This window comes from Penicillium argentinense (assembly GCF_028826775.1).
Source record: "Penicillium argentinense strain IBT 30761 chromosome Unknown utg000011l_segment0_segment0, whole genome shotgun sequence".
Taxonomy (NCBI): Eukaryota; Fungi; Ascomycota; class Eurotiomycetes; order Eurotiales; family Aspergillaceae; genus Penicillium; species Penicillium argentinense.
In genome coordinates this window covers 425,835-440,655 of record NW_026622670.1, presented here as the reverse complement: position 1 = coordinate 440,655, position 14,821 = coordinate 425,835, and the positions used below count along the sequence as shown (strand labels likewise).

General features: G+C 53.7%; 4 protein-coding genes across 4 annotated transcripts; 1 reads left to right on the top strand and 3 right to left on the bottom strand.

Annotated features, from left to right (window-relative positions):
- Window positions 1-245: 245 nt before the first annotated feature.
- N7532_011171 (GTPase-activating protein RGD2) lies at window positions 246-3,150 on the bottom strand (the record flags this gene model as incomplete). Its single annotated transcript, XM_056623662.1, has 5 exons — window positions 246-1,246; window positions 1,299-1,484; window positions 1,535-1,630; window positions 1,682-2,840; window positions 2,920-3,150. 5 exons carry the CDS (start codon window positions 3,148-3,150, stop codon window positions 246-248), a joined length of 2,673 nt encoding a protein of 890 aa, XP_056468650.1.
- Window positions 3,151-4,280: 1,130 nt separating this feature from the next.
- N7532_011170 (amino acid permease GAP1) lies at window positions 4,281-6,219 on the bottom strand (the record flags this gene model as incomplete). The annotated part of the gene is made up of 3 exons (XM_056623661.1): window positions 4,281-5,343; window positions 5,419-5,836; window positions 5,937-6,219. 3 exons carry the CDS (start codon window positions 6,217-6,219, stop codon window positions 4,281-4,283), a joined length of 1,764 nt encoding a protein of 587 aa, XP_056468649.1.
- A 4,176-nt stretch (window positions 6,220-10,395) lies between these two features.
- On the bottom strand, window positions 10,396-10,974 carry N7532_011169 (RNA-binding protein LSM5; the record flags this gene model as incomplete). Its single annotated transcript, XM_056623660.1, has 6 exons — window positions 10,396-10,440; window positions 10,495-10,558; window positions 10,658-10,685; window positions 10,746-10,784; window positions 10,843-10,899; window positions 10,950-10,974. 6 exons carry the CDS (start codon window positions 10,972-10,974, stop codon window positions 10,396-10,398), a joined length of 258 nt encoding a protein of 85 aa, XP_056468648.1.
- Window positions 10,975-11,170: 196 nt separating this feature from the next.
- Window positions 11,171-14,781, top strand: N7532_011168 (3'-5' exonuclease; the record flags this gene model as incomplete). Its single annotated transcript, XM_056623659.1, has 3 exons — window positions 11,171-11,340; window positions 11,411-14,517; window positions 14,576-14,781. The coding sequence occupies 3 exons, from the start codon at window positions 11,171-11,173 to the stop codon at window positions 14,779-14,781; spliced, it is 3,483 nt and encodes a 1,160-aa protein (XP_056468647.1).
- Between the last annotated feature and the right edge of the window lie 40 nt (window positions 14,782-14,821).

Genomic DNA, 14,821 nt, shown 5'->3' with positions numbered 1-14,821 from the left:
CACCTTTGCTATCAAGTAGAATAGCAGGGTATAGGGAAAAAAAATTTCACAAGGCGAGGCATGGGTATGTTATGTATGCGCAAGCCCAGAAAAAAAACCAATACAGATGCGGGATATGTCCGGGCCATCCATCACCATCATGCGTATGTCAAACTGAATGCATTGCACGAAAACACTACCAGTAGTAGAGGGCTGGTGAGAACGGTCTATACAAGACCCGGTACCACATCCCCTCAAAATCGCAGTTAATCATCCATGGGCTTATCTTCCAGAGTGACGCCCTTGGGCTCCTCGACGACGCTACTCCGGTTACTCTCCGATCCCGCGGTGACGGACGAGTTGGTCGGGAAACTTGACAAGCTTCCGAGGCCCGGCTTGCGGGTATACCGCGCAGCGGAGCGGGGAATGGATGAGCGCTTGTCGAATTCGGAGGAGGTGGGGGCGGGAGTGGGGGTTGGTGTCGGCGAGCCATCTGAAGCTGTCTCGGGTGGAGGAGGGGGACTAAATGAGCCCGAGGAGGCATTGCTACCGTGGACCTCGCTCGGCGAGTCGACAACGGTGCCGTTCATGGCGGTTGCGATCTCGACTTCCTCGTTGGTGATTGCTGGAGGAGAGTTGTCTGCTTCGGCGGAGGTTTTCGGGGACTCGTTAGGGACGTCCAGGCTGGAACGGACGGGTGGGCGGCGCTCCTGGGGGCTGGTTACGTTGATTGGGAAGCGGGTGGATTCCGATGCACCGCTGGATCGATCACGGCGGTGACGTTGGCGCGGCGCGGGACTCGTGGCTCGGCTTTTGCTGGCGATGGCGCGTTGGCGAGCTTCCATTGCGGCACGGCGGTTGCTCTCGTCGGTGCTGATGGCTCGCGGCCGGCTGGATGAAGAAATGCCGAGCGCGCTGGACTGGCGCTTCAGCTCGCCGAAAATGACGTCCTTGTGGGCGAAGAGGTCGCGGATCAGGCGGTAGCTGTGGCGCTCGTCCATGGTCAAGCTGCTTTCGGTGCGAGGCCGGAGCACACATGCGGAAAGATTTTGGGCCAGCAAGGTAGTGTACTGCTCATCGGCGGATGTCAGGTCAAGCAGGCGGGTGAAGTGGGTCATGATGGCATCAAGCGTGGCGATGTTGACGAGACGGAGTTGTCCAAGCGTGCTCTGCAGGACCTTAATCCGTCCCTCTTCCGTAGTCTCGTGAGCAGTAGTGGAGTATATGGTCTTGACGATTTCGTAGACTTGAGAAGAAACAAGGGAGTCTGCAAAAACTTAGCGGGGGTACTCTTGTTGATCAGGAGAAGACAAACCAACCTGGCAATTCAAGAAGGTACAATTTCAAAACGCTAGCAACGATGGGAATTTCAAATTTTGGCAGAATCTCGCGATAATCCACTTTGCTGTTGTTCAGCGCGGTGCGCAGTTGGTGGATGGTAGTTAGCGACGAATCGTGAAGCCAGATTCCGCGGCGAGCCTCGTCACCCTCAAGCTCGGGGTATTCTAGGAAAAGTCAGCTTGGCACACGAGAACACTGGAAGGAAGAGACTCACGGTTGTCAAGGTAAGTCAAAATGGTCGTAACGAGAATTGGCACGCGTTTACGATCGACCCGAGCTCGGGCTTCGAGATCAACGCCAAAGTTTTGTTCTGGGTCGCAAATAAGTATGGGTTGACCTGTTGATTCGGGAGATATCTTACCCTCGACTGAGCCATAGTAGTTCTCGTATGCCTGCACGCGAGGAACAAAGCCACCGGTGCGATAGTTCTCCAGGAGGTAACGCAAATCACCCAGAGGCTGAATCGTCTCTTGATAGAGCATCATGTTATCGACAGTGCTCTGGAGGTTGGGAATGACATTGCTGATGGCGCCAGAGAAATCGAGAACGACGGCCTTGATAGCCTTGAGGCGGTCAAGCTCGCACTGCTCCATGAACCGCAGGTTATCAATGACTTCTTCCTCCAGACGGCACCGGATCTGATCCAGCCGGCGCACAGCTGACTTGTAGCGTTCATCGGCCTCAGTGGCCTCTCGCCGCAGCTTCTCGGCGGGGGTCTCATTCGGGTACGGGTTGTTCAATGGGTTCCAGCCGGCAATCATTTCAGAGACAGACGCGATGGGCGAGTCGCTCCCACTGCCATCTTCGCTCGAGGCGACAGATGTCACGCGCATCAAAGGTCGCTTCTTCTCGGGGATACCGGTCAGCTGGAAAACCTTGGAGCGCCATTGGTAGTTCATTTTCGAGCTGTTCGCAAAGGTGTTGCCCATGTTGCCAATCAATCGCAGGAAGCCGTTGTCCACCAGATCCTGTCCGATGCGCTCCGCCTGAGCGAGATTCGTGGCTCCCATGTGGTTCTGGAGGTACTCGACGATATCCGCGCCAGTCGAAGTATTCTGATATGTTCCGATGATGGGAACCTTAGACTCGCCCAGCTTGATGTTGTTCAGCATGTGCAGCAAAAGTCCCTTGATCTCCTCCGGCGGGTAGACGCGATCTCCAATCTCGACGGGCTCCTCCTCTTCATCGGGCTCTTCTTCGGTGGGGAGGACGATTTTCGGTGTCGGCTTGACCTTGGGGCTGTTCTCGGGATCTTGGAAAGCGAGCTTGTTCTCCTCCTCGAGATCTTCGACTACACGGCACTTGTTGAAGTAGTGGCTGCGCAGCTTCTTCACCACCTCTACCTGCTTGGAGTGTTCTTTAATGCGGCCTTGGAGGTTATCATGCGAGGCCTGAACACGGAATTCATGGCCATCGCACCAGCGTCGAAAGGGCGCCACGACGAGTTCGCGGATATTGCTAGCAATCTTCCGGTGGTTGCGGGAGGCTTCGACCATTTCCGTGCGGACACCTTCGTAAGCCTAGAAACAAGAGCAAGCATTAGTATCAGAGCCTCACTCGTACCAACATAGACCATCCAAGTAGGTGTATCTTACGTACCTTCCTCACACTCGCACCGTCATCTTTGCCGAAACCCGCAGCAGACATGCGATCGACGCTCGGCGCAATCTCGCCCATGCGGAGACCATACTGCTCCTCCGCATCCGCCCTTAGGGCGGCGATCGTCAAGATCTGCCTGTTCTCCGTCACGCCCTGCTGCAACTTGCCATAGAGAACCCCGAGGCCGGTGGCATAGTCGGGGGTCCAGAACGAGTCCGCGAAGCCAGGCATAGTGACGACCTCTGGACGGGCACTTCACGGGACAACGACGTATATGACAGAATAGAGTCGAGACCGGGGATGCCGCGCTGTTCACGGGAGATTGGAATTGGCAGGAAGGAGAGAGCGCAAAGAGGGCGCACCGCAAAGCTCGGGGCGGATCCGAAAGTTCAGGTTTGGTCGGGTCGGGGCCGCAGCTGAGCCTGGTGTCTCAGTGAGGATCGGTGGGGAACGGGGCCGACACGTTGTTCGCGGTCGCTGTCGCTGTAGTTGTTTCCGGGACTGGGTGCTGGGACTGGGTGTTCGTCGACGAGTCGGAGTCGGAGTCGTAGGCGCTGGCAGGCCAGGTGGGAATGGGTTCCTCGGAGGAGAAATTGGGGATCGGGCTGCGAATGCTGGGGAATGCAGGTGGCGCGGCACGGTAAGCGCCGCCTAAACGAACGAAAGGGCGGCAGAAAGGGACAGACGCAAAAGGAGGGAATGCAGAATAGGGGGTTCGAATGAGGAGGAGGATGATGATGATGATGATGAATTCCCATGCAGTTCGTCAGGTGGCTTGTAATATTACGGCAGTACATCTCAGCACAACCAGCCTGGTTGGCTCCACAGCGCACCTTAGTACTAGCAGTACAGAGCAGGACTAGTAGGCGCTGCTATTTTTGGGGTTGAAAATCCCGTTGGGCTCGCACTGTTGACCGCATGGAGATCGTCCTTGGGGGCTCAATTGTTCGGTGGTTGTGGCTAGCCACGTCTGCGTCGAGATGGTCAAGTGTTGCTGAATAGAAAACAGTAAATCTACTAGTATACAATTACGTTCTTCAGGCGCAGCTTCCTTTCAGGCACACTGTCACATTGCACTCCCCAGTAACATTGTACCGCTCCGGAACAAACACACAAACATGCCAAGTCCGGAGGCTCGGCGGATCGGCGATAGCCAGCCAACCTTACATTAATGCAAGCTACAATAAGCTACAGCGAAGCTTTCCAGAATACAGTGGAGATGTGATGCATGAGAAGACCTGGATTGTGGTATCTTTCATCGCCAGGACCGTCCAAGATGGAGAAACAAAAATCACTCAGTGTACACAAAAGGTGGGAATATCAAATCACAAAAACTCCATGACCCGAGGGCACGAGTCAATCTAGCAGAAGAGTTTGTAGAACTTCTTCCACATAGGCCAGGCAGCTTGCTCGGCCTTCTCCTGCTCAATCAGATGCTGCACATCCATATCCCGGCGACCGGTGATCAGATCCACCTCACGAGTGCGGACAATCTTGGTCTTGTAGTAGAACTTGTACGGGATGTAGAAGAGGACGACGATGGGAGCAGCAAGGTAAGATTGGAAGAAGCTCTCGACGCGCGCAGCACTGGTCATCTCACCGTATCCTACGGGGGCGAAGCCGACCCAGAACTGCGCGATGAGGACGAGGCAGTTGAAGATGAAGCCGATCCAGGAGCCGATGACGCCGGGCTGGGAGCGGAAGGCCAGCTCGTCCAGGCTGTGGCCCTGTAGCTTCCAGGCGCGACGGAATCGGATGTGGCAGAAGCAGATAGAGCCCCAGGTGAAGATGGAGGACAGACCGGAGATGGCCATCATCCAGTTGAAGGCATCGGTCTGTTTATCCGAGGCAGCGAGGAAGCAGAGCAGACCCAGTGCAGAGGCGACTGCAATAGACCAAATCGGGCGACCCTTACGGTCAATGTAGGCCAGGAAGCGAGGAGCCTGGCCCTGCTCGGCCAGAGCAGCGAGGGTACGCGAGGAACCATAGACAGACGAGTTACCGACGGACAGGACAGCGATCATGATAACGACATTCATAACCGAGGGAAGGCCCTTGATACCGGCATTCTCGATCGCAATGACAAAGGGCGAGGCCTTCGCGTCGGCCGAGGAAGATCCGCTAAGTAGACGCTCGTTGTCGTAGGGGACCAGAAGACCGACGAGAGTCAGGCAGACGACGTAGAACAGTGCGATACGCCAGAACACCTGCTTGATAGCGGTGGGGAGAGACTTGCGGGGGTTGGCAGTCTCAGCGGCAGCGAGACCGACCAGCTCAGTTCCAGCAAAGGCGAAGGCAGCATTGACGAATACACTGCACAGACCCTTGAAGCCGTTGTTGAAGGCACCGGGAGATTGCCAGTACTTTCCACCAATGTAGCCACCTTCGGGACCGCCACCGCAGTTGAGGATGATACCGAGGATGCTAAACAGGAGCAAAAAGGTCAGTCACAAGCCATTCTAGAGTTTTGGGCAACAGAAGAGGGGGAAAGGAACTCACATGAAGCCCACGACGGCAGTGACCTTGATAATGGAAAAGACAAACTCAGCCTCACCATAACCGCGGACACCGAACAAGTTAATCGAGACGATCATAACCCAGAAGATAGACACCCAGGCCGCATTCGAGACACCAGGATTCCAGTAGTCGACCGTAATGGACGCAGCGACGATCTCTAGCGGCAGGACAACCAGCCATTGTAGCGCATAGTTCCAACCCATCGCAAAGCCCCAAGCGGGATCCACAAAACGAGTGGAGTAGTGCGCGAACGAACCAGCAACGGGGAACAAAACAGCCATTTCACCGAGCGCATGCACGGTGCAGTAGAGCATGACACCGATCAGACAGTAGGCGATAATCACAGAGGCGGGACCACCAGTCGCCAGCACAGAGCCGGAACCGACGAAGAGACCGGTACCTGTAGAATGACTGTTAGCATGTTTTTTTTTTCCTCGCATTGTATTACCCGAAGCGAAGCTACGCTCGGTTGGGCATTTTGAGAGCAGTGAGGAACGTACCAATTGAGCCACCGATGGCAATCATTTGCAGATGGCGACCCTTGAGCCGACGCTGCAACGGGGATCTAGCCGTGTTGGCTGCGGCGCCCTCGACATCGAAACCTGATCCATCGGCTCCCTCGGCATGGCCATGTCCACCGGTCACATTGGCGTTGGGATCGCGCTTGAAGCTGTCGATGAATCGCTGGCCGAAGCTGGCTTTGGTGGCCTGAGAGTCACCGTACGCAGGCAGGTGGTCCGCGGTCGTTTGGACCGTGCTCGACTCAAACTTCTTCTCGTCCATGGTGAAAGTAAGGGAAACCAAGATTCGGGAGGGTGTGGAGTGAGATAGAGAGAGGGTGTAGGAACCCAGGCCAGTCGCACCTGGTGGGGGGATCTACTCTTCCAGAGAGGTGAGGTGAAAGGGGGAAGGACCGGACTATCGCAAAATGAAGAGAGGGGGGTAGAATTGGGGGAGGCAATTAGATTTAAATACAGACGAGCCGAGAGTAGCCATCGCCATTCTTGGTACCGGTACTGGTACAGAGAGAGGCACAGTAGTACTGGAGGTATTTCTGGCAGACAGTTTATCGTACATCTTCCATTCCCTCAGCCAATGGGTACGCCTGATACGGGTGCGCTTGGACGACTTCTGGAAGATGTCCTTGGCGCTGACGGAAGGCGAATTTGATCCAGCATGGATTTGGACTCTATTATCGCCTTTGCATTGGTTTTAGTCATGTGTCGTATTTTTCGATTATGCTGCGCGGTTCTTTGTCGCTCGATTTTACCTCATTGCGCGCATTTCATATCTAGGTTTTCAGATAAGGACGGCCCCCAGTGGAGCGAGGGAACCCACACTGGTTTCATTTCTCCAAATGCAGGACTTGGTTCGAACGATGCCCCATGGTGGCCCCACGCCACCTATCACTCGCGTGAGCCTGTCAAACGGGACGATCCATGACCAGTTAGTACTGTATAATTGTATCCTAGGGTACCAGATGCCTCGAGAGTACGGCGACTAGTGCACGGTACCAACTTACGCTGCGAACACCGCCCTATCGAGTTATTCCCCGGTACGATCAAGTACCACGCTAGAAAGGAAAAGAGTTAAACAGCGCAAGAAGCGGCAGGGATCAGGCCCCGCTAGTCCCCATGCGTGCATCTCTCCGCACTTTGCGATAACCGTTCTTGGCACCGGCCGTGATAAGGTCAAGGTTCGCTTGTGAAAGACACGAGGCTACCACGTTATCTTAGAAGCAAACTACTGCCACTTCTAGTGAAATATTCGAGTCCAGCATCCCGGTGCATTTCTTCACAGGCGTACATGCTTTCTCCTTAGGACGTCCACAGGGATATGACTACCTACGGGGCGGGATCAGCACCACCATCTTAGCCCGCAAGCCCAGAGTTGCCCCCTTGCCTATGGGATGGCTTCCCGACGGGGTCCGTTCCTGCTCGGCCGCGGGCCACGCAGACACTCGACATGTGTGCAATCTCCAGATCCCCAGCCGGGCCCCGTCGTAGACTTCGTGGTAATCCAGTCGTGGACAGGCCGCCGACCCACTGAGGCTGGATTAGGATATGTCCCATCCGCCAGAATCTTGGGGTTACCGAAACCTACTTTCTAATGGGACGGGAATGAGTGGTCGCCGGCCAGGATGGAGTGATTGGCCTATCGAGAAAAGGGTTTCGGGCTCCCCGGGCCAAGCAACCACCACACCGTCCCGAGGCTCGCAAGCGAGGAAACTCTCACCTCGAATCACCCGGAGAGCCCCGTGATTCGTTCCAGCCACTCGCTCTCGTGGCGGTCTCTTCTGAAATGGCATGCATGGAAGCACGGGAGAACCAATGCTAAACTCCTAACCGGGCGCCAGCTTTTCCCTCGCGCACTACCTTGCATCACGCGATCATTCGATGGGGCCTGTTCGACCAAGCAAGACTTGCTATGATACAATGTATCTCGTATACACCATTTGCCCAGCCTCGATCGTGCTTGGCTAATCACACCCTATTGTAATGAGCAGGTAGTTTGGGAGATTCGGTGCGCACCTCGGCGAATCCCTATTGCCAATTCGCGAGGTCTCGTTTCGCTACTTCATTTCGGCGATGTAGGCTTAACTCGCGCGTAGAGTAGCTATGACAAGTCCAAATCTATCTATCCTCTGGATCGTAGGATCTGACCTTCTCGAAGCATTTCAAACAGGGGTGCATGATAGCCTTGCGTTGGTTCTAGATTCGAAGACCCCCTGCCCAGATCAGTACTTCGAAAAAAAAAAAATCTAACTGGTCAGTATCAGCCCTGTAAGCGCAACGCTGTTCTCGCAGCATTCTCAACTGTGCAGGGAATCTAGAACCGCCATCGATTGACCCTAAGGTAGTTCCAGGGTCGCTGGACGGATTCCAGAGCTGAAGCGGACACGCAAGGAACCGCCCCGGAGGCGCAGCTGCGATTTCTGCTCCAGGCTGGCTGCGATGCTTGACTTTCAGCCACCTCTGCTGATGGCGCTCTGGACGCGCTTTCACTGGCTGCACTTTTTGGGCTGAAAGCCACGGTAGCATCGGGGCTAATTGGCGCAGTGCGTGTTCCTCGGGCGCGCTTTGCCTTGGTCGAAGGTCAAGGCCGATTGGGTTGGTGTGAGTTGTGTGAATGATTGTGGTGTTTGCGTTGGTTGGCGCAGCTGTAGAGTGGCGTTCATGCTGGTTTCTAAGCCCCTTAAGTTGCTATTTGGCTGCAATTGGCGACAACTCATTCTTAAGCTACAGTACATCAGGTGAAAACAACTGAATTGTGCTATCACACTGACAGCGAAGAATGAATAATACCAATGACCATAACCGTAAAATCCACATCCATATCCTCGATAGTGGCAACAAGTAAAGCATTCCGGCCGAGCAAACCACCGCACAACCACCAGATCACGCCATGGCAAGCTGTCTGCCTGACCGCCACTCGCCAAGCAGCCCCCCGATCTTTCACATTGTCCCAGAAAATTGACAGGTTTGAGACAAAGACATCAAAGTCGAAACACCTGGTCGCTTTAGAGTTGTCCCACTCGCCGACCGGTGCCAGTTTAGCTCTCGCAGAATGCGGGGAGTCCAACTTGTTACCTAACAGATTCCACCTTCGCCCCAGGAAGCTGGGGTAGTCTGGTCCGCACGCCTGAGCGGCGAATCGTGCGCGCATTATTTGCTGGTGCTGCTGACGGTTGATTTGTGGTCATTTTGCGCGATTTATTGTGTTCCTACTAGTCGTGTACAGATGCTGCAAGCTCAGTGGGGGTGTGGACCGAGGTACTGCGGATTGTGATAAAGTGGCACGTTTTATCGGGCCTGTCTCTATTGACTGGAATATTCGTTATTGGGTTATTGGTTAAGGACGATGCTACTTAAAGGAGGGCTTGACGAGTGCTTCTTTTATTCTAAGATGCATACCAAATAAAAGCCATCGCAAAAAATCTACCAGTACTTACGAAGCTGGACGATCTCACTCGGCATTTCGCTCTACCTAACATGCCAAGGTGGATACATGCATGAAACTACCAGCTCGCCAGTCCGATCGACACATATTCTCCATCTCAACACCTACCCCATCCACCGGCTCGGTGCCATTACCCCAGACTGAGATGACAGGTGATGATCTCTATCCAGGTCCGGGCAAGCTCTGTAGCGCCCGCATCTAGCCCCATGCATCCCCATCGAAGGAGGAAGGTGTTTTGGGAACATGCATGCACGATCCACCATGACTTCATACTGGACTGGAGACTAGTTTACTCCGCACGGCAGTTCAGTTCAGTCTGGGGAAGTCGTACTAGTCGGTCCGATCCACCTCAGTGCTGTTTACATTGCCCGTCATGCTCTGTACCCGCGTAACGAAGTCATACATTAAGGTGCTGTACGAATTCAATTGAGAGGCTAACCTACGAGCCCGGGCTACAGATAGGAAAATTAGCTCAACACCCGCGCTGATTATGCTCCAGGGCGTTCCTGAAACCGTCTCTAGCCGCCAGTAAGCTGATTGAGATAGACTCTGGCTGACGGCGGGTAAATGCTGCATCTTGCATCGGGGCTTCGGGTGGCGGCTGGCTGCGATTGGGGAAGGTAAGGAAGGTTCATAATACGGACTGCCAAGGGCTTCTAGAGTTGTCGTGGGCGTTGCTGTTGACGTTCTTTGGAGACCGCGGTATACTTGGGAGCCCGGGGCCCCGCTGCAGCGGCGACATTACAGCTGCAAGGGACAGGCGGCTTTTCATTTTCCGCTTTATTGGCATCTTGGCTCGGGTTCTTGGCCGTGAAGGGCTATAATCGACCTAGTGTCGTTACCGCAGAGCAGGCAACGATGGGCGGTTAACGTGGATGGATTCCAGAATGGAAAAAGTTCATTTGATCAATTAATTCCCATTGATGGTTCTCATGTCATTGCATTCGGTATCATAATCACGCAAGGTCTTTTCGTAAGGTTGCAAAAGCGAGTTCGAGCTTAGGCGTTGGCGTTCGCCATGGGGCCTTCTCCGCCGGGAATCAACTTGTCCATGGTTAGGTGCTACTTTGGGAAAATGTCACGGGGCCACAAACTCACCATGCAGATGTTGTTGCCGTTGAGCAGCAGCTTGGACAGTTTGGTCTGGGTTCCGTTGTAGTCACTGCAGTCGAGTTAGTCAATGGAATGGGAGAGAAACGAGGTCGTTGGAGCTTCTAGCTCCGGCAGTCCGCGCTAGGCCCAAACCACCTGGGAGACGTACAATTCGGTGACATCCTCGAGGACCATGTCTGCAAACGAGTTAGCTTCTTTCCACGTCGACTTTTGACATGGGATTAGGAGATACTCACTGACGTAGTCGTCGAATCCGAGAAGGGTTCCGGTGAACTCTGTAATCCATGTTAGCACCTCTCTGTCCGCCAATTCTCTGCCAAAAACAACACCTACCTTTGTCACCCTTCATGATCACCCAGATCTTGGAGCCGACACACTTGTCGATAAGCTCTATGGCTGCGTTAGCGGGGTCGCGATTGGCGGGGCAGGTGAGGACGAACCCAGAGGCAGGAGCTGGGAAGCCATGGTTGTTTATAGTCAATGAAGCCTTTGGGAACTTAGAAGACTTTCCAGCAGCAATCCTTGCTCCGGCGATGAGGTGGTGTGCGGCAAAGATGAGGATATAGAAGTGAGGCCGAGCTGCGATCTCTGGCCGCCAGGACGTCGCGTTTCTCCGGACCGGTGAGCTAGTCCCGATCGGGTCTAGCGCCACATCGGCCCGATGCTTTGTGCCTGCCCGCAGTTTGTCACCGCAGCTCGAAGCTCGCAGCTCCTGGAGAACGGCTTTGTTTCGAGCAATTGGGTCGACCGCACGGTAGGGGTTATTGAGAAAACTTTGGAGATTCTCTCTACCCTGCTGTGTCGCGAGCAGACCACTATGCTTGCTCCGCAGTATGCGGACGTGGGCGAGCCTTTCAGCAGGCCTGAGGCATGCGCCCTCGGGTCTGACACCTCGCTACAGCCCATACGGTCACTACTGCAGTAGTTTCTCTGTGGCGAGACCGTGCAATCGGAGGTTTGTGTTCTCCTTGGCCTCGGACAGCCAGCAGGCGGTTAACGTTGTCCGCAATCGTTACAGGATCCAGTACTCTACGCTCCACGCAACGTCTTGCCTACGATCAACGCGAACTCACCCACGGAAAGCGCGGAGGATAGACGGCTCACGTGTTATTCGCCCTTTCTCAAATACTCGCTGTTCGCGCATCAAGCTTGAAGAGGATGACGAGGAAGATGAGCCGCCACCCAAGACACCAGTCCGTCCTCCAGCTCGACTAATTCGCCCGGTTCAGAATCGTGGGCCTCGGAAAGAACCACATGTGGTGTCAGGAGACCTGAGGGATTTGATTGCTGCTCGGAAATTGGAACCTTCGCCGCCGCCGCTGCCAAAACCGCTGAATCCAGCAGAGCTACGAGCCATCGACAAGAAAGCGAAATCAGTATTTGCAGTCGGTCTTCGGAAACTGGACGATCAATTCTTACGCCTGAAATGGGCGCGCTTTGAGGATAATCTCGCGCGCTGCGCGAAGATAAACCAGGAGCTCCAGGCTGAATATGACGGGATCATAGCGGCTCTGGTCTCTCGGCTCGAAGACAAAGTCATGCGCAGCCAGGCGGCGGGCGAGCGCCTTGAACATGAATGGTGCGAAATCGAGTTCTCTGCGCTTCCAGGCTTGACCAAGGCCATTTCGCGCGCTGTATTCGATATCAGCAAGCTCCGTTATGAAGCATCTTTTACTCTATTCCAATACTCAAAGTCCGTTTCGTTGAGCATGCGAATATGGCTGAATAACGAGTTTCTTTTGCCCCGAAGATCCGCCCGGGATAAGGTCGACAGGCTCTTGAACCACACTAGGATGAGATCAGTGCTGTATAAAAGCTTACAGGATAAGGACCATGATGTCAAACACGGCTTGGTGGAAATAAGGGACTTGCTACATCATGTGGGGCCTACGTTCAAACGCTTCCTACGAAGATTTGAAAATCTGCAAAAAGAGCATTCGTATGCCACACATGCTCACCGTTCTGTCTGGTTTGCTGCCCGAAAGAGTCTCGATCCCCTCAAGAAGGCCGAGCTGTGGGACTTTGCAAAGACCCCCCACCCCATTGCTGGAAAGTATAATGTTTCATCTTTGTTATTTGATGATAAAAAGAACCGAGACCTCAGGCGAATGCTTGAACGGCACCCACTTCTCGTTGCAAGTCGAGTTCGCACATTGTACATGAAGAAATGGAAGCCAAATCAGCCCCCTCGATCACCTGCATTGGACAAACATTGGCGACAGCTCGATATCATGGCTCCTTTTCTGTTGAACTTGAAAGAAGTCTTTGTGATTTCCAATGAAACCCGATACTTGAGGGAAAGTCTTGGGGACCACCTCGGACCCATGTGGTCTCGTGTTGGGGAACACACGAAAACCGAAATCGGGAATAAGCTCCATCAACTGAACATTCGCATACGAATGAATTATTCCAGTCTCTTGCATGAGCTTACAATTTACCGATCGATACATTGGGCCCGACTGGAAATAGAGGACAAATTACATCGAATGAGCGAGCCCAATGACATTCAAGAACGAGGTTTATTCAATGTTCCAGCCCCACTCAGCCAGGACCTCCGCAACTTCGAGGATTGGATCCAGAAATTCTGCGCTTTGGACGCCCATGGTGTGAAGATGCAGGTCGCCGTCGACATGGCGCGGTATCCTGGAATGCCATTCCAGCCCTGGCCAGTATTGATGGAAAAGTATGAGGCAATTCAAAACCGCCTAGCCCTCGAGAAGCGCACTGCTGCCATGAACACGTTCGGCTCCGTGGCCGTGCCAAAGCGAAAGGGACGCAAGCGGGCTACGACGCCTGCTGCGAGATCTGCCAAGGCCGCGCAAGGTCTTGCATCGAGTAGAGAGGCATGGGCATCAAAGCCATTCACGCGCAAGCCTGCTGATGACCCCACTCCTTTGACTCTAAAACTCGTCAAAAGCAAAGCAGCCGTTGACAGCTCGCCAAAGCCGGCACCTCCACCTACACCAGAGTATACGAAGCTCAATCCCAGAGAGATTGAGACTCGTCGAGCTCTTGATGTTCATAGCAAAGCCATGAATTATGTACCTCGCAAGGGCAGGAGAAGAAGACTGGCCGGGATGTTACATTCTAGACCTTCCAAGGTGCCAATGCTAAAGCTCGTACTGGGGGTAGGAGCGAAGAAGTCCGGTGGTCATTCGAATACCGATAAAGTTGTCAAGCCCAATTCTACCGTTGAATCTTCCGGGCAGTCGGGACCTAATACGTCTGATGCCGAAAAGCACTCGGGCAAATTATCAACTATAAAACCTCTTCAGTATCCATCACCATTCAACACTGGCTCAACGCGAAAATTCTCAATTCACTCCCGGGCTTTCAGTGTCTCCTACCCCATTGGAGATATCAATGCCTCTTCTACACCGACTGGAGACTTACCGCTTTCAAACGAGACACATCTGCAGTCGGAAGCAAAAGATGCAACGCCACAACAATTCTGGAGCCATAACTCACAGCGAGCCCCGAACGGCCAGAAACCAATCGTCCACTACTGCCGGTCCCTAGAAAACACCGAAGAAGTCGCCCAACTCTTCCTCAGTAGCGAAGTCATCGGTTTCGACATGGAATGGAAAGCACAGGCAACCGCCTCAGACACCATCCAAAACAACCTCTCCCTTATCCAGATCGCGAACGAAGAGCGAATCGCCTTGTTCCAAATCGCCTTGTTCAAGCCAGCACGCACACTGGACGACTTGGTTGCACCATCGTTGAAACGAATTCTCGAGTCGGAAGATGTCACCAAAGTCGGCGTCTCCATCAAAGCAGACGCCACTCGTCTGCGCAAATTCCTCGGCATCGACACCCGGTCCATCCTCGAGCTCAGCCACTTGTACAAACTGGTAAAATACGGCCAGCAGGCTCCGAAACTCGTCAATAAGCGGATGGTGAATCTGAGCGAGCAGATGGAAGAGCATTTCGGTATGCCGCTCGAGAAAGCAGAAGAAGTGCGTTGTGGCGACTGGTCTCGCCCGTTGAATTATCGTCAAGTTCAATGTAAGTTTATATCATCTCTTCTAACTCAAGTACCGTGGTTCTAATAAATTCCTGCTAGACGCCGCTACAGACCCTTATTCTTGTATTTGTCTTTTTAATGCTATGGAGCAGAAGAGATTAGCTATGGAACCCATGCCGCCTCGTCCTGCGCATGCTGAGTTGAGTCTGCCTATCATTCTTCCTGAAGGGAAGGTGGTACTTGCCGACGAGAAAGAAGCAGTTGTCGCTGATCCACTTGATGTGGATGTAAATGGCCATTCGTAAACTTTCACCCCGTTAGGGGCTCATTTTTTTTGGTTTGATT